Below are 27576 nucleotides of genomic sequence, written 5' to 3' on the forward strand. Positions count from 1 at the left end.
GCACAGGAAGGTCCCAGAAAGATGGAGTACAAGATTATGAGTCCAGGGGCCCTCTTGTCAGTGCAGTGACCCCTCCCCTGGCTAAAATGATGGGAGTGTCAGGCTCACCCTGTTCACCAGGTTGATGAGTCCACCCCTCATCCCGTGGAGAGGCAGGCCAGACCTGATTATCACTGTCCAAATGGGGACGTCCCCAGTCCAGGGGCTGAGATGAGAATGTGCAGAGTGGTGGGAAAGGTTACACATACTGCGTCATGTGCATGCATGCAAACACACGCGCACACACTGCACCATGCGTGCACATGCACATCCACCCAGGCACACACACCTCACCTTCCCTCCCTCTCCTAAGCCTTTGGATGTACTGACCAACCTTGCAGGCAAGGACCGTGGTGGTCCCTCTGGGAGAGATACCTGGGCAATCCCGCCCTGACCCTCAGGAGCCCCTCACCACCAGTCATCATTCCTGTGGGGGCTCACCTGAGACCTGGGGTAGGAGGCTCTGCTTTGGCCCAGAGTGACTTAGGACAGTCATTAGATCAGGAATTCTCAGAGTGTGGAGCCCAGGTTGCAGCACCAGCAGCTGGAAACTTATTAGACATGCATATTCTCAGGCCTCATTCTGGACCCATTGAATTAGCAGCTCTGGGTGGGATGGGGGGGTGGGGGAGAGGTCTGTGTTTTAAACAAACCCTCAGGTAATCCTGACAAGGCCAAAGTAGGAGAACAGATACAGTTGATGATCTCCAAGGCCACCCTGCACCCAATGCAAAACTTCTGGTCTCTCTCCTCTCATATTCCTCCGGTCTCAACTGTGTGGTGCATCAGAGGACCTGCATGGGCCATCTTCCCCTCCAGGCACCGATTCCCTGAATGTCTAGTGTCCAGGTCCCTTTGTACCTGGTTCCCAGCACCCTGGTGGTGATTGGAGCGTGGGCCCTATCTAGGGTCCCAGCCTCCATCCCTCTTCTGAGCAGGCACCCCACGTGTGTAATAGCCCATTCCCCACCAGCCTGTTGCTTTTCTCCATCCAGCAAGTCCTTGAGGTCGGGTTATGGGGCTGCTGCCCAGGCCACCATCCTGGAACCCCCCAAGCTTTGTAATTCAACAAGTAGCCATTAATTATCTAGGTGCTGAAACTGCAGCTGTCAACAAGACAAACAAGGTTTCTGTCCTCATGGGAACCTTAGGTGAGTGACAGGGTGGGAGGCGGGGACAGAAATGCAAACACATCGCTAAGGTGAGTGCAGACAGAAGTGAGTGCTTGGGAGGTCACAGATGGGGAACAGATGAGAGTCACTTGGGGAGGGCACTGGAGATGGGGCAGTCAGGGATGGCCCCCAGGGGCTGACAGTTGTGACAGCACATTTCAGGCAAAGGGAACAGCAAGTACAGAGGCTCAGAGGTAGAAAGTGTTGGTGCATCTGAGAGATGGGAAGGCAGCGAGCTGGCCTATCCTGCCAAGCCTTTGAGGGCCAGGAAGAGTTTGATTTTCATCTGAGAACAGCAAGAAGCTAGGAAGGGGTTAAAGCAGGGGCGTAAGATGACCCATTTTACATTTTTTCAGGTTTCAGGTCTACAAATTCTTTTTTCCCCTTACATCTTTCTCACTGGGAAATTATTCATGGGTTCCTAAGCAGAAGCTTCTAAAGCTGGTGCCCCTCCTGAGTGTGGCAAGAACCCAGTGCCCTCTGTCCCATGTTCCTGCCTCTGCTCAGTCCTGAGGAGGCTGGGAGAGAACAAGGCCCCAGAGCCTTTGTGTAGGCCTTGCTCCTGCAGCTGCCGCTCCCCTCGGCCTCCCTCGCTCCTTTCAAGCAGGCCCAGCTGTGCTTGCAAGACCTTGAAGCTGTTGCCTAAGATGGAACAGAATCTTCACTAGAACACGCAGAGCCGAGGCTGTTTGCAGGATCCAGGGCCTTCGTCTCTCTTCCCTTTGGAAACTTCTGGATTTGTGGCAAGTACAAAGTCAGTGAGTTCTGGGTCTGAAACACAATTTTCTGTCCACCTTTACCCCCTCCCCTAAGGGTAATTCCAACCAGGAATAACGTTCCATGGAGGGTCCCTCACAGGCCAGGATCCACCTTCTTCCCCCTGGCTGTACGCCACCTTTGTTATGTTGCCCTCGGTGAACCATACATTTCCAGGGCTTTGTCCTCTGACAGTGGCTCCCCACCTGTGATCATCATGTGGCCCTGACACCTTTCCTGTCCAAAGCTCCCTTGATCACCAAACTGACTGCTGCCACCCGCTGCAGCTTTAAGGGCCCTCCCAGTGGTGCCGTGACCCAGCTCCCTGGGGAAAACATCTGACCAGCCCTCTGAGATCTCGCCTCTCCCTCCATGAAATCTCTCCAGGATTCCTCCAATCGAGGAACAATTCAAGTATTTCCAAGCCCCCATCTCGCCAGTGGTCAGAAGCTGTCCGCCTCCTCTTCCCTTTCAATCTGTCTCCAGGTGCTCAACCTTTCTCTTACAGAAATCCCTCCCTTCCTCCAGCTCCATTCAACCTGTCATCTTACTCTGGTTCCATGGCTCCAATGTTTTAAATTAGTCCTGTTGCTCCTTGAGTCTTTACATGAACCTTTTTAAAAAACTTTACGATGGAGATATAATGCAGACACAGTAATGTGTAAAGGACACGGATCTTAAATGTATAGCTCAAGGATGTTGACCTATGCACACACCTGTATAACCCCCCCAAGCAAGATGGAGAACGTTCCTAGCACCCACTGCTGCTTCCTGCCCATCTCTGCCAGCCCTGGAGAGACCCCTCTGCTGACCTCTTCCACCACTGACTAATTTCAGGCATAGAATTTTTAATTCCCTTCCTAGTCCTTGGATTATAAAGATTCCAGTGAATTTTCTCTGCCTCGGTTATAGGAGACAACTTATGACTTATCTCCTGTATAATAAAGGCCCCTGGGGCTTTTGTCTTGCCATCATAGAGCCCTTTTCTACCCGTCTGTGGTTAAACCCTAGGAAATACACAGCTAAGCACCCGGAGGCACTCTGACACATGACCCCCCCTTGTCAGGGAGGCCAGCTCATCCCTGCTTGCCCAGAACTTTGCTGCTTTTCACTCTAAGTAGCCCATGTCCTCCAAACCCAGCAGCCCTGGGCAAACCAGAGGTTGATCACCCTAACGCCTTCTCTCCCTGACCCTGGCCACAGTTCAAAGCAGACATGAAGAGCAGAATTCAGGCCTGTTAATCCAGCAACCATATTTCTGGGCCTGACACTAACCATTTGAAGGCCCTCAGTTATCAAATTCATTTTATGTGACCTGCATGGAACTCAGCCATCTTTTCATTTGAAAGTCTCAGCCTCTAGTCCAGAATGAGCAACAGGATGGGTATAGGGGAAGGGGTATGAAAAGGAAAACTTCTTTTGGATTTGGCATTCAGTACTCAGCACTCCACCAAGGAGAAGAGCTAGTGCTCACTGCATGCAGCCCAGTGATTCTCAACCCTGATTTTGCGTCGGAATCACCAGGGTGCCAGCAACTCTGGCAGAAGCCAGGCTTCGCGGACCCAGAGCCTCTGGGTCCATGAAGCTGAGAAGAAAGCTATCCATGTGGGCAGCCCTCGGGGCCTCTCCTGACCCAGGAACCAAACCTCTCTCCCTGCCTGAGCAGTCTGAGAGCCTAGCCAAGGGCTGTCATGACCCCTACAGTTTAATCTATTTTCTGGCTAATCACAGCCTCAGCCCTGTGCCTGTGAACCCAGCCAAAGCCACTCAGCACTCCAAAGCACGGCACATCTGCGGCCACACAGAAGCCACTGTGGCCACACAGGTCAAAGGTCTCTTCTCTCTCTTTCAATGGTTTCATTGAATCCTGTGGCTTTAAATGTTATTTATAGGCTGGTGACTCCCAAATTTATAGCTCATGCATTGCCATCCCTATAGCTTAGAGCTGCAGGCTCCCACCCACGCTGCCTTCCTTCCGGCGCTCCTGGGGTGGCTCGGGGTCATCTCAGCTTGAGCCTGACGCTGTGTTTGTCTTTCCTCTCACCACCCTGTTCTGACCTAGCACAAGTCCCGTCTCTGGGTCCACAGCATTCCTGGCATCTCCCAGCCGTTCTCCAGCTCAGCGTGTCTGCCCAGCCCAAGCCCCTGAGAGACTGAACCCACCCCCTGTACCCCTCCTCCCACCTTTGTGCCCCTCAGTCTATTCTTCACCCAGAAACCAGAAGGATCTTTAGAAAAGGAAAAGCTTTATTGGGATATAATTTATATGCCATAAAATACAAGCATTTAAAGCATAAAAATCATATTTTTTTAGTATATTCACAGAGTGGTACAACCATCACGATAATCTAATTTTAGAACATTTTAACCCCCAAAAGAAGCCTTCTGCCCATTAGCAGGCTCTCCCCATCCTCTCTGCTCCCTTCCCACCCTCTGGTCCCAGGCAACCTCTAATCTACGTTCTGTCTCTGTAGAACAGCCTGTTCTGGACATTTCATATAAATGGAGTCATACAGTGTGTGGTCTTTGCGTCTGGCTTCTCCCATTCAGTAGGACGCTTTGGAGGTCTGTCCATGCTGTAGCAGGTAGCTAGTGTGCCTCACTCCTTTCTCTTGCCAGTAACGTCTGTTGTATGGGTATACCCCATTTTCTTTACCCATTCATCAGTGGACACTTGGGTCATTTCTCCTTTTTGGCTAGTAGAATGGTCTTTTCAAAAACAAATCACACGTCACTCCCCTGCTTAAAACCTTTCCATGGTCCCCATCAAAATGAAACTTGCTGCCACAGACTGCAAGATTCTTGATGAAGACGTCCCACCCTCTCTCGCCAACCTTTCCTTAGCCCACTGCCTTCTTCAGGTTTCTTTCAGCCTGTCTTTCCTGCCTGGCTGCCTCCTCCCCCTTTGCACTCCCCTGCAGCATGCCCTGCTGAAATCTGCTGGACTAAATCCTCACAACGACATGGACATGCCACTGAGTTTCATGCTCCCCTGCCCACTCAGGGACCAGAAACAAGGTGCAAAAGAACTGCTGCAGGGCTGCCCCTGGCCAGCGGCCCCACTGGCCCAGCCTCCCAAGGCCTTGCCCTGCCCCGCTCCTTGGTTTGGAGGCAAGCCCTCCCGGGAAGGGTGCCTGTCCATGGGACACCCAACCATCCTCCACTTCCAAGGTCCAGAGCTGTCTCCCCAGACCTGGGTCCGAAGACTGATCCTTTTCCCAAAGGCTCACTGACTTGAATCAAGTCTCATAAACCCACTCCCTTGGGCCCCATCTCTCCAGCCCTGGGCCATAGAGACCAGGGGGCGTCTGTGTCTTTAACAAAAAGCAAGTGATAATAAATAAAAGTAATCCGGCAAAGAAAAACCTCATTTATTTTCCAGGGGCCTTGGCTCATCAATCTTCCCCTCCTAACCTGCTTTGTGCTCTGTTAGTTTTGCTTCCTGATAGAACGGAATTTGGTTTTCTAACAGCATCTGTCGTACGCAGGGTGTCCCCAAACATCAGCGGTAATGAGTTGGAAGTGGCACAGCTGGAAGCCTTCGAAGCCAACACCAGATGTCTGTCCCTTGGTGGGTCCCTCTGAAGATGCGGGGCCAGAGCACAAGGGCTGTTTCAGGGCCCTTGAAAGGCCAGGGAACTCTTGTTCCCTGGGAGCCATTCATCCAAAAGACCCTGGAGTGCCCACCATGTGCCAGTCCTGTGTGGGCACTGGGAAGGTGCCTGCACGGTGCTGTCATGGCTGGTTACCCATGAAGGACAGAAGTGGTAGAGGCAAGCCCCTGCCTCCAATCAGTCAGCTGGGCCATCCCCTGGGAGAGAGCATGGCAGGAGATTTGGACTCAGACCTGGGCAACTTGAGCTCAGGTTCCTTAAAGACACAGCAAACCATTTTCACCTCACTGGGTGGCTTGAGAATAAAATGAGACAGCATAAAGCATCCTACTTCAAGCCCAGCATCTACCATGCTCAGTGACTCTTCAATTCCTCCAACATCGGGACCTGACAGATGCACAGGCCCTGCGGTTGACAGTGATCTCCAAGGATGGGGCTGCTGCCCCCTGGGCTCAGGGTTCCCATCTAGACTCTGCACCTGCTGCCCCTCCTGGGAAAGTGCAGACAGGGCCATTCATTCTCTGGGCTCCTGGCACTCTTAATACAACAGAAGAGAGCCCCAGCAGAACCAAGGTTCCTGGAGACGTGACAGATACAAAAGTATTCCCTCAAACTCTACCCGCCTCCATTCTCAATGTCCTCCTCGGAGCACGCCAAGCGCTATTGTCCTGAAAAATCACTCCTGTGGCCCAGCCAGGGCCAGCAGAAGACAGGATAGCTGGTAAGTCACAGCCTGGCCTTACCTCACAGCAAGGGGCTGCCAGCCCCGCCACGGGGTATTTTCTCCTCACCACAATCCACAGGGAGGGCGTCTTTTAGCACCTGTGAGTGAGGAACTTTGGGCACAGGCCGGTGAGGGCTTCAGCTCCGCACCACCCGTGTGTGGTCTGGAAAGGTAGTTCTTACACCTGGCGAATCTGCATAGGTGGCCTTTCAGTTGGACCATGCGGGGAGTGAAATAGGAGTTGGACTTCCTTTGTAATTTGTTTTTCTACATAACCAAAGACATTTTAGAAGGCAGGAGGGATAAGGGTGGAGGGTGAGGTACCTCTGGGCCGCTGGAGGATGGTCACTGCCCTCCTCTGGCCTCCCTCAAATCTGCCAACAGTGGACATGAGGCCTGGTGGCCCGTGGGCCCCTCCCCCTGAGCTTGAGGGCTTGCGAGCCGCCCGCCCACCCAGCCCCGTCGGTCTCCCGGTCCTCAGCCTGCGATTGCTCGGGCTCCGCCAGGCAGGATGGGAGCGGCGGCCAGGGTCGATTTAGGAACCTGAAGTGCGGGAAGGAAGCGCAGAGGTGGCAAGATGGAAGGGCCCTGAGGGAGGCAGGGCCGCAGGGAGGCCTGGCAGCCCTTCAGCCCTTCACTGCTTGGTGCACCCCAGCCGACTCTGCCGTACCCGCGCGGCCGCCACCAAACGCCCCGCAGCCGGTGCCCGCCCCCGCCCCGCCCCGCAGCCCCGCCCCGCCCCCGCCGCCTGTGCCTCAGCAAGACCCCGCCCCGCCGCCCGAGGCCGCCCCGCCTCCGCCGCGTCCCGCCCGGCGCCTGGGCCCCTGAGAGCTCCGCCCCCGCCGCCCGGGCCCCGCCAGTCCGCGTCCCAGCGCCCGAGAACCGCAGCGCGGCCGCCGCCATGGGCCGGGCCCGGCCGGGCGAGCGCCGACCGCCCAGCCCCGGCCCCGGCCCCGCCGCGCCGCCGCCCGCGCCCCGCCGCGCCCTGGCGCTGCTCGGAGCCCTGCTGGCCGCCGCCGCCGCCGCCGCCGCTGCCCGGGCCTACGCCCGCTATGCCGAGGCCCAGGCGACCGCGCAGCAGGTCCGGCCCGGTGGGGAGGGCGTGGGCGCGGGGCCGGCGGGGGCCAAGGCTCCGGGGCGGCCGGGCTCGGGGAGGGACGGGCCGCCCGGGGGGTGAGGGGCGGGATGGGAGGTACGCCCGCCCGAAAGGGCCTGAGCTGAGGCGACCGGGGGGCGGGAAGGGCCGTAGGAAAGGGAGGGGATGGGGGGACCAGGGATGAGGCAGACTTGGCAGGGCTGATGGAGCGGTCAAAACACGGGCCCCGTGTGAGGCAGGACTGGGACGGACTGGAAAGGTCCAGTCCGGATGGGTGACTTGGACAGTGGGCCGCTTGCAGTGAACCTGGGTTCCACGGGATCCGGAGGGGGTACTGGGAAGTTCTGGGACAGTGGGGAGAGGATCAGGAGAGGACAACTGGTGAAAAAAAGAGGGTGAAATGGGGACAGGGACAAACAGGAGGGGGACTGGGGAAGATGGGGACAGGCGGGGGTAGAGTGGACAGTGGCTGAAGGCAGAGTGAAGCAGGGACCAGGAGGCACAGGAAGCGAACTGGGGCTCTGGGCCGGTGCAGAGATGATACTTGGATAGATGGACTGGGAGGTGTTGTGAGAACTCAGGAAGATGGTGATGGGAGCTGCTGAGATACCAGTTTGTGTATCCAGCTGGTGCTCAGTGTGGCCCCTTCCTCCCAAGCAGGAGTCAGCACTAAAGGCCCTGGGGACAGAAGGCCTCTTTCTCTTTTCCTCCTTGGACACTGACCAGGATATGTACATCAGCCCTGAGGAGTTCAAGCCCATCGCTGAGAAGCTGACAGGTACCAGGAGTGGCCTGGACTGGGGAGGAGGAGCCCAGGACACCGGCCTCAGCTTCTTGGCCTCTGTGTCTCTCTGAGCAGGAGACCACCTGGAGTAGGGGAACACTGTGGGGCCTGGCAGCCCTGGGCCTCCCCACACTGACACTTTCTAGCTGGGGGTGTGGGTGAACTGCCTTGGTCAGGCCTCGGCCTGTTCTCCACATGGGAATGCTTGTTACCTTTCCTGATGCTTCCTCGGGGCCAAGTGTCACTGTAAGCACGCCATGGATTAGCTTTTTAACCTTCCCAATGCCCTGTCCTGATCCTCGTGGTTGTAGTTTGGGAGACTGAGGCATAGGATGGCTCACTGACTTGCCCAGGCTAGAAAGGTGCAGGGCCAGGATTAGAACTGGGGCCGTTGGCTCCAGGTTCCACACCCTTTGAGGATTTGAGAGGACATTTGCCAGGTGACCAGGTGACAACTGGTGAAAAAAAGAGGGTGAAATGGGGACAGGGCCAAATAGTAGAGGGACTGGGCTATTCAGCAGGCAGGACCTATGACTTATTACTAAACATTCAGCTCTGCATAGGTGCTATCAGGTTCCCATCCCACTCTTGCTTCCATTTTTGCCTAGTTGTAAGCAGTGATTTGGGTTTTTTTTTAATATATAAAGATGAGGGGTGAAACCTAGTAACTTATCAAATGCTTCTCTTACCGTCCCACCTCCACCCAACCTGTGTCCATTTTCCTCCAAATTCTTGTGACATTTCCTGAATTTAGGATACTCGGTTCCTACCTGTTATCCAAATTGCCTGGTGTAACTAGGTCAGTAGATGGGAAAAGCAAGAGAGATGCCAGTGGCTCTGGGGTTGAGTAACACCAAGGCTGTATGATGGGTGTTCTGTGTCTCAGGATGGGCAGGGTAGGTCAGCCACTTGCTGGCCTGCGGACCTATGATCACTGGCAGAGGAGGAGGCTCAGATGAAAAATATGAGTTTGCTGGAGGGGATGTGTCTGTGTCTCTTGGTGGCTGTCAGTTCTGTCGTGAAAGCAGATGGGCAGGTAAACAGGTCAGCCCCGTGTGGATTTGATTTGACCGCTAACTTTGCACACTCTTCTCTGAGCATCCACACAGCCACCTCCTTGGCCTTTTTTCTGGTCAGAGAGCGAGAGTCCCCTCATAATGACATTGGCCGAGCTTGCTGGGCTTGGGGGCACTTTTGATTTTTTTCATGTAAATCTTTTTCTCTGTCGGGGGAAGTAATCCCTCCTTCCATCACCTCCTAGGCTATTGTGAGTGTGAAACTGGAACACGTTTTGGAAAGAAAAGAAGAAAATGAAACCCAAAACACCAAATCTAAGCAAACAATAGAGGCAAACTGTCTTGCTGGATACACTTATGAGGATGTTTAATTTTCTGCCTTAAAAGTTTTACAAATAGTCCATAATGAGCAAATGTTACTTGTAAGTCAGGAAATAAAACTTTTTATGAAAAATGTCAAAGAGCCATAACATGCTGGGCATTATTATTAATAATTAACTGTGATTACAGTAAAATAATTGAATAAGCTAGGCACCCTGATAACCGTACACATTCCTAGTGCTCCCCTCCTCCGAGGTTTCCAGATCGCTGTTTGGCACGTTTCGCTGCATTGGCTTACAGGTACAGAAACAGCGGTGATTCTCTAGAAGAGACGTTTGCATCTGGAGCTCGTGGGGGATGCTAATTAAAAGGATAGTTTCCTGATGCTAGCTTCTGAAGATTCTGACTCAGGAGATGTGAGGAGGGTTCTGGGCATCTGTAGTTTAAGAAGGCATTCTGGATGGTTCTGATGATTCCTGGGTAAGAATTGCTTCGAATGCACCCGTTCAGTCTGTCAGTCCTCAGCAATGCCAAGGCAGGTTCTCTGTACCACAGACCTGCCCTGGGGAAGCATTCAGCACAAGACCCACCCCTGATTTGTCCCTTCCTAGGTGGTCAGGATTGCTACTCTTCTGTTAGTCACCCCTTTTGAAATGGGCTTCATTACTCCTTCAGGCCTTCATCACGATGCCCTCCATACTTGGTAGATCTCTGAGCAGGAAGCAATCTGAGAAGTCAAATGCAGCAATGGCCAGTCCAGTCTTTCCTTATATGGATGGGGAAACAGGCCACCCAGAAAATCAGGGAGAAGGGGTCTCCTCCCTTCTGACCCAGCGCCCTATGGCACCAAAGATGGCCGGATTGTGTTGCTTGCTTTCAATCACTGAGTGCCTCTCTGAGCAGTGTCGGTTTCTTCATGAATCCCTGTGAGGGACATGCATGGCAACATGGTCTCTATTTCTCACATAGGAAAGCCAGACGGGCTGATTTGCCCGAAATCATCCAGGAAACAGAGCTGACCTTGACAGGGAGCTAGGCCGTTGCTGCCCTGGCTGGTGTGTCCTCTCCAAGGCACAGACAGTAACTTCCCTCTTTGGTGCTGGGATCCAGCTGAGAGGGACAGCTCCTGCCCAGTGCTGCCTCTGGTGGGCCCAGCTCCAAGGTATCTCAGACTGGGTTGGAGAGCTAAGGGAAGGGGTACAGTGAGACTGCAGCAGCCTGGCCTGGTGGGTAGCGCACTGGGGGAGTTGGGAGAAATAGGCTTGAGGCCCAGCTCTGTGGCTCCCCAGCCCTGAAACCTCCAGTAACAGTAAGAGCTAAGGCTTATTATGGGTTTGCTCTGTACCAGGCCTGTGCTAACACTATGAGGATTATCTCATTTAATTCTCATAAGCCACTGGGCAACCATCACACAGCTGATGAGGGGTGGGGTTGGGATTTGAACCCAGGTCATCTGCTTCCTGAGCCTTTCAGGAAACTAAGGCTCTGAGATCTTAATGCCCCCAGAAGAGGGTCATGGGTGACTGTGTGTTTAGAGTAAAACAGGCCTGGGTTTGAATCCTGACTTCCCCACTACTGAGCTATGTGACCTTGGGGAAGTGACTTCAGGGATCTGAGCCTCTACTTTCTCATCTGTAAAATGGAATTGGCAATAATGTTATTTTTGCCAATCTACTTCAACAGGGCCACTATGAAACTAAATGTGACAATATTGGTTGTTACTTGGTAATTAACTATGAACCCAGCTCCCAGCCTGGCTCCCTTCATCTGCCAGCATTGAAGGTGCGGACTTCCTGAGAGAGGTGAGGCCCTGCAGCCTAAGGGCAGGACCTCCCCAGCACTCCTGTCTCATAGGGTCAATCCCTGCAGCCAGCGAGGAGGAGGAGCTTCCGCCTGACCCTAGTGAGGAGACGCTCAACATAGAAGCCCGATTCCAGCCTCTGCTCCCGGAGTCCATGACCAAGAGCAAAGACGGGTTCCTGGGGGTAAGTTTGCGGGGAAGGCACGGGAGGCCCCCACCAGTGGGAGCAGACTGCAGGATCATCTGTAGGCACTCACCACCCAAGAATAGACCTGTGCTCACCTTCCTTCCTTCATCACTGCCCTCCGCGCCAACCCCCGGGGTCCAAGTGGGGTGCGGCACTGTCCCTGCAGTCCAGGCACTCAGTCTGAAGGGAGAGGCGTGAGCCTCTAACCCAGCTGGGGGATCAGGTTTGGCTTCCTGAAGGGAGTGACATCTGACAAACTATAGGAGGAGGAGGACTTAGCTGGCTGGTGGCAGGGATAGGAAAGATCTTGGAGGAACTGCAAGTGCACCAGAGACTGTGTGGATGCAGCCACTTCACGTACACACATTATTTTCTGCAGGTCAGTCTTTTTTCCCTCAGACTATGACATTCTTGAGGGCAAGGCTTGTGACTCACATATTTGTGCATCCCCAGGCCCCTGGCACCTGGCAGGTGCTCTGTTGAACTCTAGTGAACCAGACCTGAGGTTTGGCCCCTGGCAGGAGGTCATGGGGTAGGGAAGGTACAGGACAAAGGCTATCCTAACTGGCCCTGCCCTGGCCCCAGGCCCTTGGACAGGTGTCAAGCCCATCACCTAGGCATCCCCAGATCCTGCCTGCCTCCCCTACCCTCTCGCCTGCCCTCCCCTCTCGGCTTTCTATATTCCAACCACTCCAGACGTCAGGCCTTTTTTCCGGCTATGTGCCATCTCATATGCTGTTCCCTCATCAGGAACAACTTTTTCTCTTTGCCCAGCCCACTGAGTCTTTACATCTCAACTGAAATGTCACTTTGACATGAACAAAGGCAGAACATGCCAGGCCGGCCCACCAAGGTCAAGGAGCTGATGTGGCTGGACCCTGGACACATGGGACACGGGAGGGGTATCCAGGTCAGAGGGGCTGGAAAGGAAGTCGCCAGACTGCAGCAGGTCCCAGCTGCCTGACTTTGGCTTCCGTCCTGCAGTAGCAAATTACCATAGCAGGTTCTGAAATAGAACTGTTCCCTCATCAGTTCAATGCTTTCCAGGCTGGCAGCTGGGGAGAAATGGGAGGCAAGACCAGTTCTCAGGAGGGAGGAGGAGGTGGCAGGGATGATGGAGAGGAAATACAGTCCAGAGGCAAGGCAGAAGGGGCGTGGCTGCTGATGGGCGTGAAGGCGGGAAGGGGTGACTGAGACTCTGGCTGGTGACCGGGTACATGGCGGGCCATTGTGCCCCCCTGAGGACTAGAGGAGGGGAGCAGGTCTAGAGGAGGGAATGAAGTCAGTCTGGATGGTACCCAGGGGGAGAGTCCCATAAGTGGTTTGGCCTCCCACAGAAAGGTCTGGGTGGAGGTGGGTCTGGCAGTGATGGACCCGGAGTGGTGTTTGAAGCCGTCCTACATAGGAGTCCCCAGCAGAGCAGTGAGAAGAGGGTGCAGCAGGTTTGGGGGGCATACCTACACTTATAAGGGAGCTGGGTCAGGAGCAGTGCCCCCAGCCCTGGCCCTCTTTGTGGGCAGCTCTCCTGCAGGGGCAGGCCAGCCTGGCGTCAGGACCTGGCAGGTGGGTGGGTCCTGCCTGGCCCTGTACAGCCAGCCCTGCCTGTTAGATCCCTCGGGGGGAGAGCTCTCCGCACCTTTTCCCTCCCATGCTGTGGCGATGGGGAAGGGAGAGGGAACCTGCTGCCATCAGGCTGGGGCAGCTCCCTGGTGGCTTAGCGCCCCTGAGGGGTACCAGGCCTTCACCGTCATGGTGGCTGACTGCTGCCTCAGTGGGACTCCTGCCTGCAGCCCAGAAGGTGGAGCTTTTCCCAGAGGACCTGCCTGCCCCAGGGTTCCCCCTCCATGCTCCAGGTGGGTGTGCAGACAGGCCTATGCAGTCTCTGAGCCTCATTCTCTCCTGCCCATCAGCTCATCAGACAGAAACGATGTTTCCTGCTGAGGAAATGGCTGAGGGATGCCCATTTGTCTGGGGTGCCAGCCAGCATGGTGCAGGCTATACCAGAGGCTGAGTGCTCTCGGGGGCTGGCCTTCCTTCCCTTCTCTGTGGGCTCATGCTGCTCTTGACCCTAAAAGTCAAAGGCATTTCACCCAAAAAGTAATTCCCATCCCTGTCCTCAGGCATAGCTCCGAGCCCACTGACCTCATCAGTGGGACATCAGCCGCAGGGAGGTGACGTGCGGAGAACATTTGGGAACAGAGAGCAAGGCTGGGCGGTGGGAGCTGGGGCCACGAGGGAGGGCTGTGGCACTCAGGGTCACCAGCTTGTGCAGAGGAGGAAGGCAGGACCCTGTGAGGACTGGGGCTGTCTGACTGGGGCTCCGTGAGGGACAGTAGAGGCAGAACCCTGGCACAGAGCCCCCTGCTCCAGTCCAGGGTGGCCCCCCAGCACCCTCAACTCCCCTGCCCCGAGCAAGCTGCTTTGGCCTGGGCTGGGCCTGAAGGGGCCGCAGCACCACAGCCTGTCCGGCTGGCCCGGGAGGGTGAAAGGAGCCTCAGCTCTGCCAGGCGGGTGCCGGGCCGGCAGCATCACCCGCACAGAAGCCTCACCAACCCTCTGCTCCCTTGGCCTGTGTGTAGCTCAGGGCTCTGGGGAGGCCTCCACTCATACATGGAACAGGGAACCCCAGTGGTGGGTTTCTCAGAGCCCCAGAGCTTCGGCGCCCCCTGCTCCAGGTCTCCCGCCTGGCCTTGACCGGCCTCCGTAACTGGACGACTGCAGCCTCTCCGAGCGCAGTGTTTGCTGCCCGCCACTTCCGGCCCTTCCTCCCACCTCCGGGCCACGCAGAGCTGGGCGAGCCCTGGTGGATCATCCCCGGCGAGCTGAGTGTCTTCACTGGCTACTTGTCCAACAACCGCTTCTACCCACCGCCACCCAAGGGCAAAGAAGTGAGTGCCGACGATGGTGAGCCTGGGGCCCTCCACCGCAGCCCAGGCACGGCCGCTCCCTGTCTGCACGCGGACCCCCAGTGCTGGGTGCCCCACCTGCCCTCCTGCCTCCCTCTGGACGACCCCCAGCCTGTGTGCTGAGCCTGCAGGCCCAGAGCTGACAGTCACCCGGGGAGCAGGGCCCAGCAGGCCAGTGTGGGGTCTCCACCGCCCTCCCTCCAGGTCATCATCCACCGGCTCCTGAGCATGTTCCACCCTCGGCCCTTTGTGAAGACCCGCTTTGCCCCCCAGGGGGCCGTCGCCTGCCTGACCGCCATCAGCGACTTTTACTACACTGTGCTGTTCCGGTGGGTGGACCTTGTGGCCCATACCTCCCCACCACCACCACCCCGGGGCCTGAGACTGCAGGGCAGTTGGGAAGGGAGCAGCGCGGGAGGGCAGGGGCTGACGGGAAGCCCCCTGCTTTACCACCTCCCACCCCACGGTCTCTGGTGAGCAGCCTTGGCTCTCAGCCTGTGGGTCATAGCGGTGGGGACTTCCTCGGAGGAGGATAGGAGGTGTGGAGCCTGCATAGCATGAGGCTGGTGGCCGTGATTGTTATCTGTACAGAGGTGGGGGGTGTATAAGAGCTGTGGCACCGGGGTACACACACCTTCAGAGGCTGTGACAGCTCAGACAGAGCCAGTGAGGCTTCCAGAGAAGGCAACACGTGTCCTGGGCCCTGAGGTGGGCAGCAGCTGGAAGGCCTGGCGTCCTCCCCCTCCCCACGCATTCTCCTTCCTCTCCTGCCCAGCCCTCTCCTCCGCACAAGAGTCTGGCTAATAGGCCCCAGGCTCTGGGGCAGGAGTGGGAGGGGAGGCCCCAGCTCAGCAGGGGCCGCTGCCAGCCAGGCTCCTTCCCGCCAGGATCCACGCCGAGTTCCAGCTCAGCGAACCGCCCGACTTCCCCTTCTGGTTCTCGCCCGGCCAGTTCACCGGCCACATCATCCTCTCCAAAGATGCCACTCACATCCGCGACTTCCGGCTCTTTGTGCCCAACCACAGGTGGGAGCCTTGGCCCTGTCCCTGGCCTAGCCTGGCCCCTTGCTGCATTTGCCACCCCACTTCCCGGCCTCAGGAGCTCAGATGCAGAGGCCTAGAGGCACCCTCAGTCCCTGCCCCTCCTTCACTCCCCAGAGCCACTTCCCTTGGGAGGGACCTCGAGCTGACCCAGGAGGAGGCAGCCTGTGGTGGGCTGAGGGGGGTCATTCCATCATCTGACAGCATGTTCCAGGTGCTACATGGGTCTGGCCCACCCACTCTGCCAGGGACCCAGTACAGCGCCAATAGACCCTCCCCGGAGCTGGAGCCTGCCTGTCAGTTTCTCGTCTCAGGGTCAGCCTCTTGTCTGGGAAGCATGAGGCCGTGGTTTCAAGTCTGTCCAGAGTCCTTCCTGATAGCCAGTGGCCACCTGGTGGGTCTGAGTGACTCAGTATAAGGACGAGACCTGGGCTGGGAGCCAGGAAGCTCGTAGTTAAGTCTCAGCCATGCCCTGGTGGGCTGTGTGGCTGTGTCCTGGCCTCCAAGATTTAGTTTCCTCCTCTGGCAGGTGGGAGGCTGGCTCCTGACAGCAGTGAGCAGATAGTCGGGGCAGCCTGGGAAGAGAAGGCGGCCTCCAGGGGCAGGAGTGGCTTCTCAGCTCCCAGAGGGAGGGGGCTTCCCAGGCCACGGGACACTGAGGAAGAAGGATGAGTGTTCCTGCCCTCTGCCCTCAGCAAACAAGCCCCTGTGCCACCCCTGGCCCAGTCCAGGGCACACGGACCTCCACCGCAGGGTTGAAAGTGGGGGTCCTGGACTGGACGAGACAGGAGAGGGGCAAACAACTAGTCCCAGGACCAGCTGTTCCTGGGCCTGTGTCTTAGGACCAGGCCCCAGGGACTGCTGACCCCCTCCCAGGGCACCCAGCTCTCTGCCCAGTGCAGTTGGTTGTCAGTCCTGGGGCGCCCCCATGTGGCATATCTTCAGATGGCACATGATCGGGCCAGACCTGCTGGAGAGGGAGTAGTCGTGCAGGGAGGTACCAGGTTTTCAGGTTTTTACCCCTGTCCTCTCTGTGCCCTGGGGAAGGCACTAATGATCACTCTGTCTGGAAGGCTCATGGGCAGGACATGAGACATGGATGTGATGTGTAAATGGCCGGGCCAGTGGAGGGTGGTATGGTTGCAGGCGATGGGCAGCCCAAGGAGAGGAAACGACTCAGCCCTGCAGTTAAATCCCAGCGGCTCTGGGCCCTCGGGCTCACTGCGCCAAGCTTCAGTGTCCCCATCTGTAAAATGGTATCAGCTGTATTGCTGTCAGCGAGATACAGTCTGACATGTGGTTAATGGGCCTTGGTGACAGTGGTGTTCTGCCCTGGCCGTCCTTTCACCCATCCCCAGGTCTCTGAATGTGGACATGGAGTGGCTGTACGGAGCCAGTGAGAGCAGCAGCATGGAGGTGGACATTGGCTACATACCCCAGGTGAGTGCCCAGGCTGTCCCCACCCATGGAGGGAGGCAGGGCTCAGCTGCAGGGCCCTGCCACAGGGCCTCTCAACCTGGCTGCAGGGAGGGCCCAGCCGACTAGGAGCCTCAGACATTCTGGGGTAAAGGACAGAGCTTGGGAGGCTGAGGCCAAAGGAGGATTCTAGGACGCCACCTATTCCTGCACACAGAGTCCAGCGTCTGCCTTGGGCCCTCAGATGGCCTCATGCAGTGGAAGGAGCCCTGGCTGGGCACTGGCTCTGTGCTGGACTCACTGCATAGCCTTGATCAGGCTACCTTTCCCTGGGCTTCAGTCTCCCCACCTCTGCAATGAGTGGAGGGGGTCCTTGAGGGTCCCCTAGGGCCCCTTAAGGATTCTTGCCCATCTCTGAAACACCCCTCACTGACCTCCGGCCCAGATGGAGCTGGAGGCCACAGGCCCCTCAGTGCCCTCTGTGATCCTGGACGAGGATGGCAACATGATTGACAGCCACCTGCCCTCAGGGGAGCCCCTCCAGTTTGTGTTTGAAGAGATCAATTGGCAGCAGGAGCTGAACTGGGAGGAAGCTGCCCAGCGCCTGGAGGTGGCCATGTACCCCTTCAAGAAGGTGAGTCCAGGCGGGTGTGAGAGCCAGGGTCAGGCTCCATGGCGCCAGGGTCGGGGGCACAGCAGGTGGACACAGAGTGCTGAGCTGGGTACGAGGCTCCCAGCGGAGCTGCCTCCCTGCAGGCCCAGCCAGTGCCAGTGGAGCCTCCCTTTGCCATCAGAAGTGGGAGGAGGCATCCCCTGGCTCAGCAGCACTCCTGCACGCAAGTGCACACGGGCGCACTCACAGACACAGCCCCCGAGCAGGAGTCTGGCTGCACAAAGTAGCTTCTCTCTGTCTCGGCTTGGCTTCAGGTCACCTACCTGCCATTCACCGAGGCCTTCAACCAAGCCAAGGCCAAGAACAAGCTGGTGCACTCAATCCTGTTGTGGGGGGCCCTGGACGACCAGTCCTGCTGAGGTGAGGGAGCCCCTGCCAGTCTGAGGGGAGGATGCGGGAGACTCCACACTTCCTGGGATGCAGGAGACCGTGAGACCAGTGGATTCTCCTGCTGGAGCATGGTGGGGTCGGGGCTACCCAGGGCAGGAGCCGGGAGGGAGGGCTTGGGTGTTTTGTGCTGAGCTCAGAGGAAGCTACTGGACTCAGAAGAAAGAGCCCTGCTCAGCCATTTGCAGCATGGAGACCTTGGCCAAGGGACTTCCCCTCCTTGAGCCTCCATTTTTCTCAACAATAAAAGAGGGGTAGCATACTTCCTTCCCAGAGTTGTGAAATGGATGTGAAAGTGCCAGTGTTCTGTAAAGTGTTACACACAGTGAGAAAAATAGTGTCACAGGCTGGGTATGTGTTCACTTATCAAGAAAGTTCACTGAAGACCTGCTGGGCACAAAGTTCTTTGGTTGTATGACAGTGGGTTCAAATAAGTAAAACAATGTCCCTGACCTCATCCAGCCAATCAGTATACATCCTGGGCACCTCCTGCACCAAGCCATATGCTAGGGGCCGGGAATTTTGCCATGAAGAGGTCAGAAGTGGTCCCTGTCCTCAGGGAGCACACAGTGTGTGCAGAGGTCAGACATTGAATGAATAAATACAAGTGTGGTGAATGTTACACAGGCAAGGTCCAGAGTGACACAGGAGCGTATAACTGAGGTGGGGGCTGGGCAGAGGTAGGAAAGGCTTCTTAGAGAAAGTGACATTTTAGCTGAGACTTTGAAGGGTGAGTAGGAGTTTGTCCACAAACAGGAGAAAGAGTGTTTTAGGTGGCCATCTGTGCAAAGGCCCTGGGGCACAGAATTTAGTGGATATAAGCAGCTGGCACTGTCTCCAAGTCTTTAGGCCAGGTAGACATCCCCTCCCCCACCCCAAATCTCAGCCCAAAATGCAGTATGTTATTGATATTAATTACAGCTACCATTTATTCAGCACCTACTCTGTGGCAGGCTCTTTGAATATGTTATTTCACCTGGATGCAGAGACCATTCTATAGTCCGTAAGGTTTATCTCCAATAGAAAACCCAGTAAGACATGTGCAGATGCCTCAGTTTTCTGGCTTTGTCCCTCTCTAAACAGGTTCAGGGCGGACTCTCCGGGAGACGGTCCTGGAAAGTCCGCCCATTCTTGCCCTCCTCAATGAGAGCTTTATCAGCACCTGGTCCCTGGTGAGGGAGCTGGAGGACCTGCAGGTGAGTGGCAGGTGGGTGAGAACAGCCCTATGGGAGTCCCTGGGACAATGTTGAGGGCTGAGCCATCAGGTATGTGCCCAACTGTCCCCATAGAACAACCAGGAGAACGCCTCCCATCAGAAGCTGGCTGACCTGCACCTGGAGAAGTACAGCTTCCCCGTGGAGATGATGATCTGCCTGCCCAATGGCACTGTGGTAGGCAACCCCACCACCTGTACCCAGCCCAGGCCAGGCCCTGTGGGGCAGAGGAAGCAGCGAGTATCGGGCATGAACTTGCAGACCTCCTCAGGCTTCGGGTCTGCCTCCACTACTTCCTGGCTGGTTTCTTAGCCCCCTGGAACCTTGGTTACCCCCATCTGTAATAGGAATTGCTATTCCTCATGCAGGTGTCAGGACACTTCTGCAAGACAGAGGACCTCAACCACACTTTGGGGACCAGGCAGCAGTGGGCACAGCCTAGCAGCAGAGTGGTCAGGAACCTGGCCTAGAAGGGAGGGCTCACCTTGGATCTTTGGGACAGGAGGGAGGGGCCAGGCCTTGTGCCAGAGAATGAGGACCAGGGGAGACCCCAGGATAAGCCAAGCTTCAAGACCCTACCTGTCCCTGTACCTTACAGTGACTTACACATGTCCTCCTGTTGGATTCTCACAACTTTGGGTGGTAGATGATCACAAACAACAAAACTGAGGCTCAGAAAGGTCCAGAAACTTGGCAAAAGTTGCAGTTAAGAAGTAAAGCTAGTTTTGAAACCAAGCCCGCCTGTGCACTTCAGAATCTCCTGTTCTGATCAAAGCTGCCCTTTATCCTTTAAGTCCCAAGGGATGGTTAGTGGGGACTGAGGCTGCGGGAGAGGGGCCCTCTCTCCCAGCCTCTCAAGGTGGGGAGCAACACTGGGGCAGGATCTGGGGCTGGCCTGGAAGAGGGTACCGCTGTCTGGAGGCGTCTGCTGTCCGGGGCTTACAGTGACGGGAGTGGGCCCCGGTGGTGCTGGGAGCCAGCACGCACTCATCCGCGGGAGCTCACCAGGTGGAGCTAGGCCAGGCGGGGCCCTGGAGTCACGAAGCTGGGCCAGCAGCCCTGCTGGGGCCTGGCGTACATTCTCCCGCTCACTTACTGATGTTTGTTCGCTCTGCTGTTCACGGGGCACCTGACCTTAAGGAGCTCACTAGCTGGAGTGAGAGGCAGATGGGAAGGAGGTCCACATATGGGTGGGCATTTTGACGGGTGGTTGTGGACATCCAGGGTCCCAGGAACAGAGAAGCGGGTGCTGGGGTGAGGGTGAGGGGAAGGTGTCCGGCTGCCACCTAGTGGACAAGGTGTGGAGGAGGGGGCCTAGTGTGAAAAGAGGCAAGAGGGGTCCAGCCTGGCCCCAGGCAGGTGCTGTGAAGGGCTCAGGGAGTCCTGCCCGTCTGCCATCCGCCTCAGAGCGGGATAGTCAAGCCCTGAGAGTGACTGCTTTTCTCCAGTGAGCCTGAGCAAACTGGAAGCAGAGGAGAGCGGGCGCCCAGGCTGAGCCCGGGGCCTGCCCTCCTCAGCCAGCCCTTCCCTCAGGTCCAGCATATCAACGCCAACTACTTCCTGGACATCACCTCCATGAAGCCTGAGGACGTGGAAAAGGTCTTCAGCTTCTCGTCCACCTTCGAAGACCCATCTACAGCCACCTACATGCAGTTCCTGAAGGAGGGTCTCCGGCGGGGCCTGCCCCTCCTCCAGCCCTAGTGTGCCAGCTGGGCCGTGAGAAGCCAGGCTGGCTGAGGGAGTGGGGAGGAAAGGCCTCCAGGCCCGGGACCCCAGATCCAGGGTGATCCTCACCATTGCAGAGCTCCCCCCACCCCCACCACTCCCAAGCTGCCTGTGGGGTGGAGGTCTACGAAGGGTGGCCACCCTAGCTTTGCCTCAGTGATGGGGTAGACCAGGAGGTGCCAGGGCTGACTGGACGGGTGAACCTCTAGCTCTAGCTGCCACCATTGGCCCTTTACTACTACCTACATGGCTCTAGAAGCTGCTTTTGACACCCAAAATGGGGCCTGGGGTCATCTCGGTGGGCCTCACACACTCAGGCACATAGGCTCCTTGTAGAGTAGAGAATAGGGAGGAGTGGGTGCTAGGAAGACAGGGTCACCCCTCTCTCCTTAGTTTCACCCCCTACCAAAAAAAAATCAAGCCCTAGGGGTGAGGGGTTATCAGAGACGTATTATTTGCCTGGAAACTTCTTCCTGGCCTTGGCTGCCCTCACACGCCTGCTGTCCCTGTGGGGTCGGCCTCAGCTTGAGATAGCCTTCTGGGGGCTCTGGGAAGAACCCTTCTTCAGAAGGGGCAATCATACTGTGCCCCAGACCTTAGCTCCCCAGAACACTCAGTCTGACCTGTGATGGGACCCCAGAAGCTATGTCAGGATTTGTGGAGGCTGTCCGGGAGCTTTGTTGTGAAGTAGGCTTCTGCCCTTAGCATGGGGTCTGCTGAGGGCTACCTGAGGCTCAAGCCCATAGCACCCCCACTGCTAGCCCTACACAGGGCCACAGTAGGACTGCTAGAGCCAGTGCCCCCATAATGCTTCCAGCCCCTCAGACTTCAGCCCCATAGAAGTGTAGCCGAGCCAAAGAATGCAGCCACCCCAGAGCCAGAGCTGTCCCAGCTGTCAGGGACCCCAGACCAGTCTGTCAACCACTGAGTGGCTGTTGTCTCTCATTGGCCAATCTTAGGCCCCAAGCCACTGACTACAGCCAGTCTCTTTTTTATACTTGCAGAAAGTGTTTTTATGCGAACTTTCTCAAGAGTTTTTGGTATTTTCGGTAATCCTAGGGCTGAGGAGAAAGAAGGGACAATGGCTTCCCCCAGCAGCAGCCCCATGATGGCTGGATCTGAAATCCTAGATGGGTCCAGCTTGATGTCTTTGCAGTTGCATCTGTGGGAAGAAATAGTCCTCTTTCTGTTCTCCCCTTGATTTTTTAAAAACAGTTCTCAGAGGGTCAGCGTACCCCCAACTCTATCCTTGTCCTCCATGCAGGCCCATGATAGCTGCTTGGGTTTTCATTAACGCTTGGAGCCGAGCCTGCTCCCGCCCTCACCCCACCGGGGCTCGCCCTTAAACCAGGGAGAGGAAGGAAGGCAGATGTTTCCTGAGACACACTCCCAGGCCTCCCGTCTGCTGAGTGGCCCTGCCTGCCACTGGAGTGTCCATGCTGAGCCTTCTCTACCTGAGGCACTCTGCTAGGATTACAAGTATTTTCTCATTTAAGCCTCACAAGAAGCCTGTGAGGTGGATATTAAGTGTCCCCATTTTGCAGTTGAAGAAACTAAATCTCAGGGCGGTGAAGTGACTAACCCATGGTCACTCAGTGGTAGCCTTGAGATTCAGCTTGTGTCTTGATTTTGGAGTTTTTGTTTTGCACTGCACCCCACCTCTGCACTGCCTGTTTTCACTGAGGTGAGAAAGAAAGCCTTTGGAACCAGGACGTAACATTCCCCTCTGATCTCCAGCCCAAATGGGACATGAGCCAGCAAGCTCAGCCAAGTTGTGACCTTCAGGGAGGCAGTGCTTCTGTGCCTCTTCCAGGCAGGGAGGGCACCTATGCCTGGCTCAGTGCTTCCAGGCATTGGGTGGCAGTAGCTCCTGCCATGAGCCACCCAATGTCAGCAGAGAGCCAGCCTCCCTACCCAGCAAGCTCTTCCCCTCATGCTGGTCCAGGAGGGCTAGCTCCACATTGAGTCATCCTTGTCCCCTGCAAGGCACTGACTGCTTGGACTTTTTGCACCTGCATCAGATGCCAAAGCAGCCATGAGCAGATGGGGGAGGGCCCCCAGCTGCCCTCGTCACCCCCCTGCCACTGCCCTCCCCTGTCCCCAGCATATCCTATAATAAAATTGGAGAGACTCGGGTGGTTCTTAAATGTCTTTCCTCTGAGTGGGAGATGTTCAGTTCTGGCCCTGGACTGACTCCTCTGTGGGACTGGCTTGGCACATGGGCAAGAGGTGTGTGGCTGGAATGCATTTGGGAACTATCTTTTCTGTCACCAGAAGGTTCAAGTAACTTTTTAAAAATACATTTGTGATACAATGAGCTATTATTGAGCCATAACAAGAAAACAAATCCTACCACTTGCAACAACATGGATGGAGCTAGAGGGTATTATGCTCAGTGAAATAAGCCAGGCATAGAAAGACAAATACCAAATGATTTCACTCATTTGTGGAATATAACAACAAAGCAAAACTGAAGTAACAGAACAGCAGACTCACAGACTCCAAGAAGGGAATGGCAGTTACCAAAGGGGAAGGACTGGGGAGGATGGGTGGGGAGGGAGGGAGAAGGGGATTAAAGGGCATTATGATCAGCACACATAATGTAGGGGGGTCACGGGGAAGGCAGTACAGCACAGAGAAGACAACTAGTGACTCAATAGCATCTTACTACGCTGATGGGCAGTGACTGCAATGGGGTGTCGTAGGGGACTTGATAATATGGGTGAATGTAGTAACCACAATGTTCATGTGAAGCCTTCATAAGATTGTGTATCAATGATACCTTAATAAAAAAATACATTTGTGATAGGATGTAACATTCCCCTCTCATCTCCAGCACAAATAGGACATGAGCCAGCAAGCTCAGCCAAGTTGTGACCTTCAGGGAGGCAGTGCTTCTGTGCCTCTTCCAGGCAGGGAGGGCACCTATGCCTGGCTCAGTGCTTCCAGGCATTGGGTGGCAGTAGCTCCTGCCATGAGCCACCCAGTGTCAGCAGAGACTCAACCTCCCTGCCCAGCTACTAATAGTAGCTAATACTGCTACTAGTAGTAGGGCTTACTAATTTCAGAATTTGATGCTGTGTTGAGAAAGATGGTGAAGTTAAACCCACCATCTTGGAAGCAGAGCCTTGGGAATCAGGAATTTTTTTTTTTTTGAGGAAGTGCACTTCAGGAAACCCTACAAAAGAAGGAGTGAAACAGAATCGGGAAAGGAAAAATGCTGAGCAGGGACAAAGTCTGAAAGCCTAGCCTTGGCCTCATCACACAGAACGGGCTGTGAAGCGTAAACCACACCACACCACACAGTTGAACTGGCCTTTTGGAGCCTCTATTAGTCATTGACTTGAATGGAGTAACTTGCCAGTTTAGGGCCTCGGTTCTCCCTCCTGCAAGAGCAATTTCCAAGAGAAGGGGGCAGCTATGAGCAGCCAGCGCAGTAGCTGGAGGACGGATTCACTGGCAGGGTAAAGGAGATATGGGCGGGAGCACCCACAGCATCTACCACCCCAGGAGAGACAGCTGTATACAGGGGATTTGCAAGATCTGCCATTGCCCAGGAGAGAGAACCAAATGATTAAAGCAACAATTTGCCAACCTGGAAAGAGGGCAGGATCTGAAAGTCAAACTTCATCATTTGAAATATGGTGGAAATATGGTAGGCATCAGGATGGACAACCTCTGAAGTCTCTGACCAGGACTAGCTACGTAATTTGCAGGATCCAGTGCAAAATTAAAATGCAGGGCCCCTCTTCAAAACGTGTATTTGTTTCAAGAAGGCAATAGCAGAGTATTAAAGTAGAGTTCTGAACATGAGGCACTGTGTGACAGCACAACTTGTCCACCCATGTGGCTGGCCTGTCTGTCCCTGGCAGCTAGGACCTGCAGGCTTTGAGACCAAAGAACTGCCGCCCCGGAGCCGGGCACAACCACCTGCTGAGGTAGAGGAGGACATGTGACCCAGGCCAGGATGCCTTGGAGACCAGAGCCACAAAGCGCTGGAGGGTAGGAGTCAGAGGCACATTCTTGCTGGAGAGACTAGAGGGTCTTGGCTGGGAAGCAAGAACACTGTGAAGGGGACCCGTGAGAGATGACACAACGCAAGCGCTAGGTCCGGAGGGCCTGGACCAACAGGGTGACGATTCTCAAGTTTTCAGTAGCGGTGGAGACAGCAGACACCGCACAATTTGGGGGCTAGCTAAGCGGCAACACACACCTCAGCTTTCAGACGTCCGAGGGGGACTAAACGTGGAGATCAGCAAGGAGGCGGAGACCAGCCTGGATGGGACCGATCAGGCCTCCGGGATCCCCAAGCGCAGCCTCCCCGGAGCTCCGACTGGCGCGGGCGTGGCCTCGGGGGACGGGCGTGTCCCCTCCGGAGGCCCGTGCAGCGCCCTCCGCCCGCCCACGCAGAAGCGGCGCTCGCCCCGCCCCGAGCCTGGCGGGCCTTCCAGGGTGCTCGCGGGCGCGGCTCGGTGCGCAGCTGCGGAGGATCGCTTCCGGGGGGCGGGCCAGCGGAAGTGAGGGCGGTTGAGGCTGGGCCGCCGGCTGTGGTAGGAGGGGCCGGGAGGCGAGTGAGTCCCGGAGCAGCAGTCTGAGGTGAGACTAGGTCCGAGTGCCGCCCCGGCGGCGGGAGCGCGACCTCCCGGCCGGGATGTCGAGGCTGTCTGGCACCGGGCGCTGTGCAGCCCTCGGCTCCTGTTCCCGCGCCAGTTCTCGCGGGAGCCGGTGTTGTCAGCCTCGTTTGACTGAGGGTGGGGGAAAACTGAGTTCCCGAGGGATAGTTGCCCGCCTAGCCACCCAGCTTCGGGTGGCCCAGCTACGCCAGAGGCTTCTCTTTTTGGCCGCGCTCCTCTTCGCCCCTTCTGGGGTCCGACCCCGGGCCTGTACGTCCAGGGGCCGTCTGGTCCATGGCGTGGACTTGACCGACCTTGGCCCCATCGGATCGGGCTGTGGCGGGGGAGAGGAGGCGTGTCCCGGGCAAGATCCCCGCAGACCGCGCCCCCCACCCCCCACCAACCGCCACCGGAGCAGCCGCTCGGGGCCTACGCAGGCTGTCCGCTCGGGAAAGTTGCCCCGAGCGCGGCGGCCTCCTTGGGGCACCTGGGACCCACGGGTGATGAGACCAGGCCCTGCTCTGGAGGAGCTCCCGGGCCCGTGCGGGAGACCGTGTGTGAACAGGGAGGCTGTGGGAGAGCAAAGGTGGTACGAACCAGCCAGCGTTTACGCCGAACTAGAGGAAGATTCTTATGGCCAGTGACACTTGACAGGGGAGTGGGGAGTTGTTTGAAGGCTAAGTAGGTGTTCTGGTTCATTCATTTCTTAAGTGAACAAATGTTTTAAGTGCCTACTGTGTACCAGGCAGGCACTCCTGTGCCTGGGGAAGTCCCTGCCCTTGGGGCTCAGCAGATGACACAGGTACGTGATTATTCTTATGAGGACTCCAAGGAAATGCAGGGTGCTGTGGGGTGGTCAGTTAAGGACCTGTCAGGGAAGGGGAGATGGTGCTTGAACTCAGCTCTGAAGAATGAGCTTGGTGATGAGGGTACTGGTGTTTCAAGTGAAGGGAGTAGTATGGACAAGGGCTCAGAGGGGCTGTACTGGGGGGCTGGCCAATGTGGCAGAAGGGCAAGGGGAACGTGGGAGGTGTGGCTGTGTAGTGTGCAGGGCCATAGTGAGATTGGGCCTGATTGTGGAGGACCCTGCAGACCATGCTGGCTAGGTTTTATCCTGTTGGCTCTGTAGTGGGGGTTAACAGTGCAGTTTAGCAGTGTGTTCTAGAAAGATCCCGCTGGATGTTGTGTGTGAGTTAGGCCTGAGTCTTTGGAGGGAAGTTCGGAGAGGAAGTGGCTGATGACTAAAGTGGGACATGAAGGGAAGCACTGTTATGCAGACACTGACACTCAGCACAGAGCCTGCGCACAGGGGAGCTTTGATAAAAGGCTTGAACTGCACAGAGTTAAGCCCATGTAGGAGGCATCAGGATCTGGACCAGACTTGGGAAGTGCTTTCTACTGGCATGACCACTAGTGACCTCAGATCTGAGTGCCTCCCTCTCTCAGCTTCCTTTCCCAGTGCCTATCATAAAGAGAGTGGTAACTCCCATCCCAGAGGTGAGAGACCCTGCAAGGGAGGTTTCCAGAAAGAGCTGCTTATTAGGTCATTCCAGACTGTCCCTTGTTCAGAGCCTGCCCTTGGCTCCCCAGCAATTCCCCCTCTGGGCATTCCCAGCCCTCATGATGACCCCAGTGTATCTTTACACCTTACCGTATACTCTGCTCCTCTTTCTGCCTCTCTCACCTTTCTGTTCTGGACCTTTGCTATTATTGCTGTTTTCTGCCCTTCCTAGCTCTCTGAATTCACCAATGGGGCCTTGGAACCAGGAGGCTGAACTCACCTGGCCACCTTTTTTAGTGTGCAGTGATACTCAGCCTCTGCTAGAATTTCGTATTTCAGGTCCTAATTACTCTTGTAGATTGTGGGCTCCTTGAGAGCATGGCCGTGTCGTACTCCTTGCATAGCCCCTGCAGTGCCCACTGGCACAGAGTGGGTATGGTCAGTGTTTGATGAACAGGGATGAATGAGTTCACTGACCGCATGTGCTTACCCTGCAGGGGTGGCTGTGAGGAATCCAGTCAGGAGTGACCCCAGCCATCTGTGTCATGTTTTCACAGTTCATTAAGCTATTTCACTGATTGATCCTTAAGG

At 56.2% G+C, this 27576-nt stretch overlaps 2 protein-coding genes across 7 annotated transcripts in view; both read left to right on the forward strand.

Annotated features, from left to right (window-relative positions):
• The first annotated feature begins 7191 nt into the window (after window positions 1–7191).
• SELENON (selenoprotein N) lies at window positions 7192–23006 on the forward strand. 3 transcript variants are annotated; one of them, XM_037017799.2, is made up of 12 exons: window positions 7192–7386; window positions 8062–8179; window positions 11377–11507; window positions 14186–14398; window positions 14621–14745; window positions 15304–15441; window positions 16815–16896; window positions 17318–17506; window positions 17800–17905; window positions 19016–19128; window positions 19222–19323; window positions 20680–23006. In XM_037017799.2, the coding sequence occupies exons 1-12, from the start codon at window positions 7207–7209 to the stop codon at window positions 20845–20847; spliced, it is 1665 nt and encodes a 554-aa protein (XP_036873694.2). In that variant the 5' UTR covers window positions 7192–7206; the 3' UTR covers window positions 20848–23006. The 3 variants fall into 3 exon arrangements, with proteins under 3 accessions (XP_036873694.2, XP_073089529.1, XP_073089530.1); XM_073233428.1 differs by lacking the exon at window positions 20680–23006 and adding an exon at window positions 19515–19881; XM_073233429.1 differs by lacking the exon at window positions 15304–15441.
• A 2313-nt stretch (window positions 23007–25319) lies between these two features.
• MTFR1L (mitochondrial fission regulator 1 like) overlaps window positions 25320–27576 on the forward strand; it is a 30333-nt gene continuing 28076 nt past the window's right edge. For 3 of the 4 annotated variants that reach the window (XM_073233431.1, XM_073233433.1, XM_017663063.3), the window contains exon 1: window positions 25320–25467. The gene's annotated coding sequence lies outside the window, so the exon portion shown is untranslated. Of the gene's footprint in view, window positions 25468–25518; window positions 26287–27576 lie in introns of those variants that run through there. The other variant, XM_073233432.1, reaches the window with a different exon arrangement.

The sequence above is a fragment of the Manis javanica genome, chromosome 4, assembly GCF_040802235.1.
Source record: "Manis javanica isolate MJ-LG chromosome 4, MJ_LKY, whole genome shotgun sequence".
NCBI classification, from domain to species: domain Eukaryota; kingdom Metazoa; phylum Chordata; class Mammalia; order Pholidota; family Manidae; genus Manis; species Manis javanica.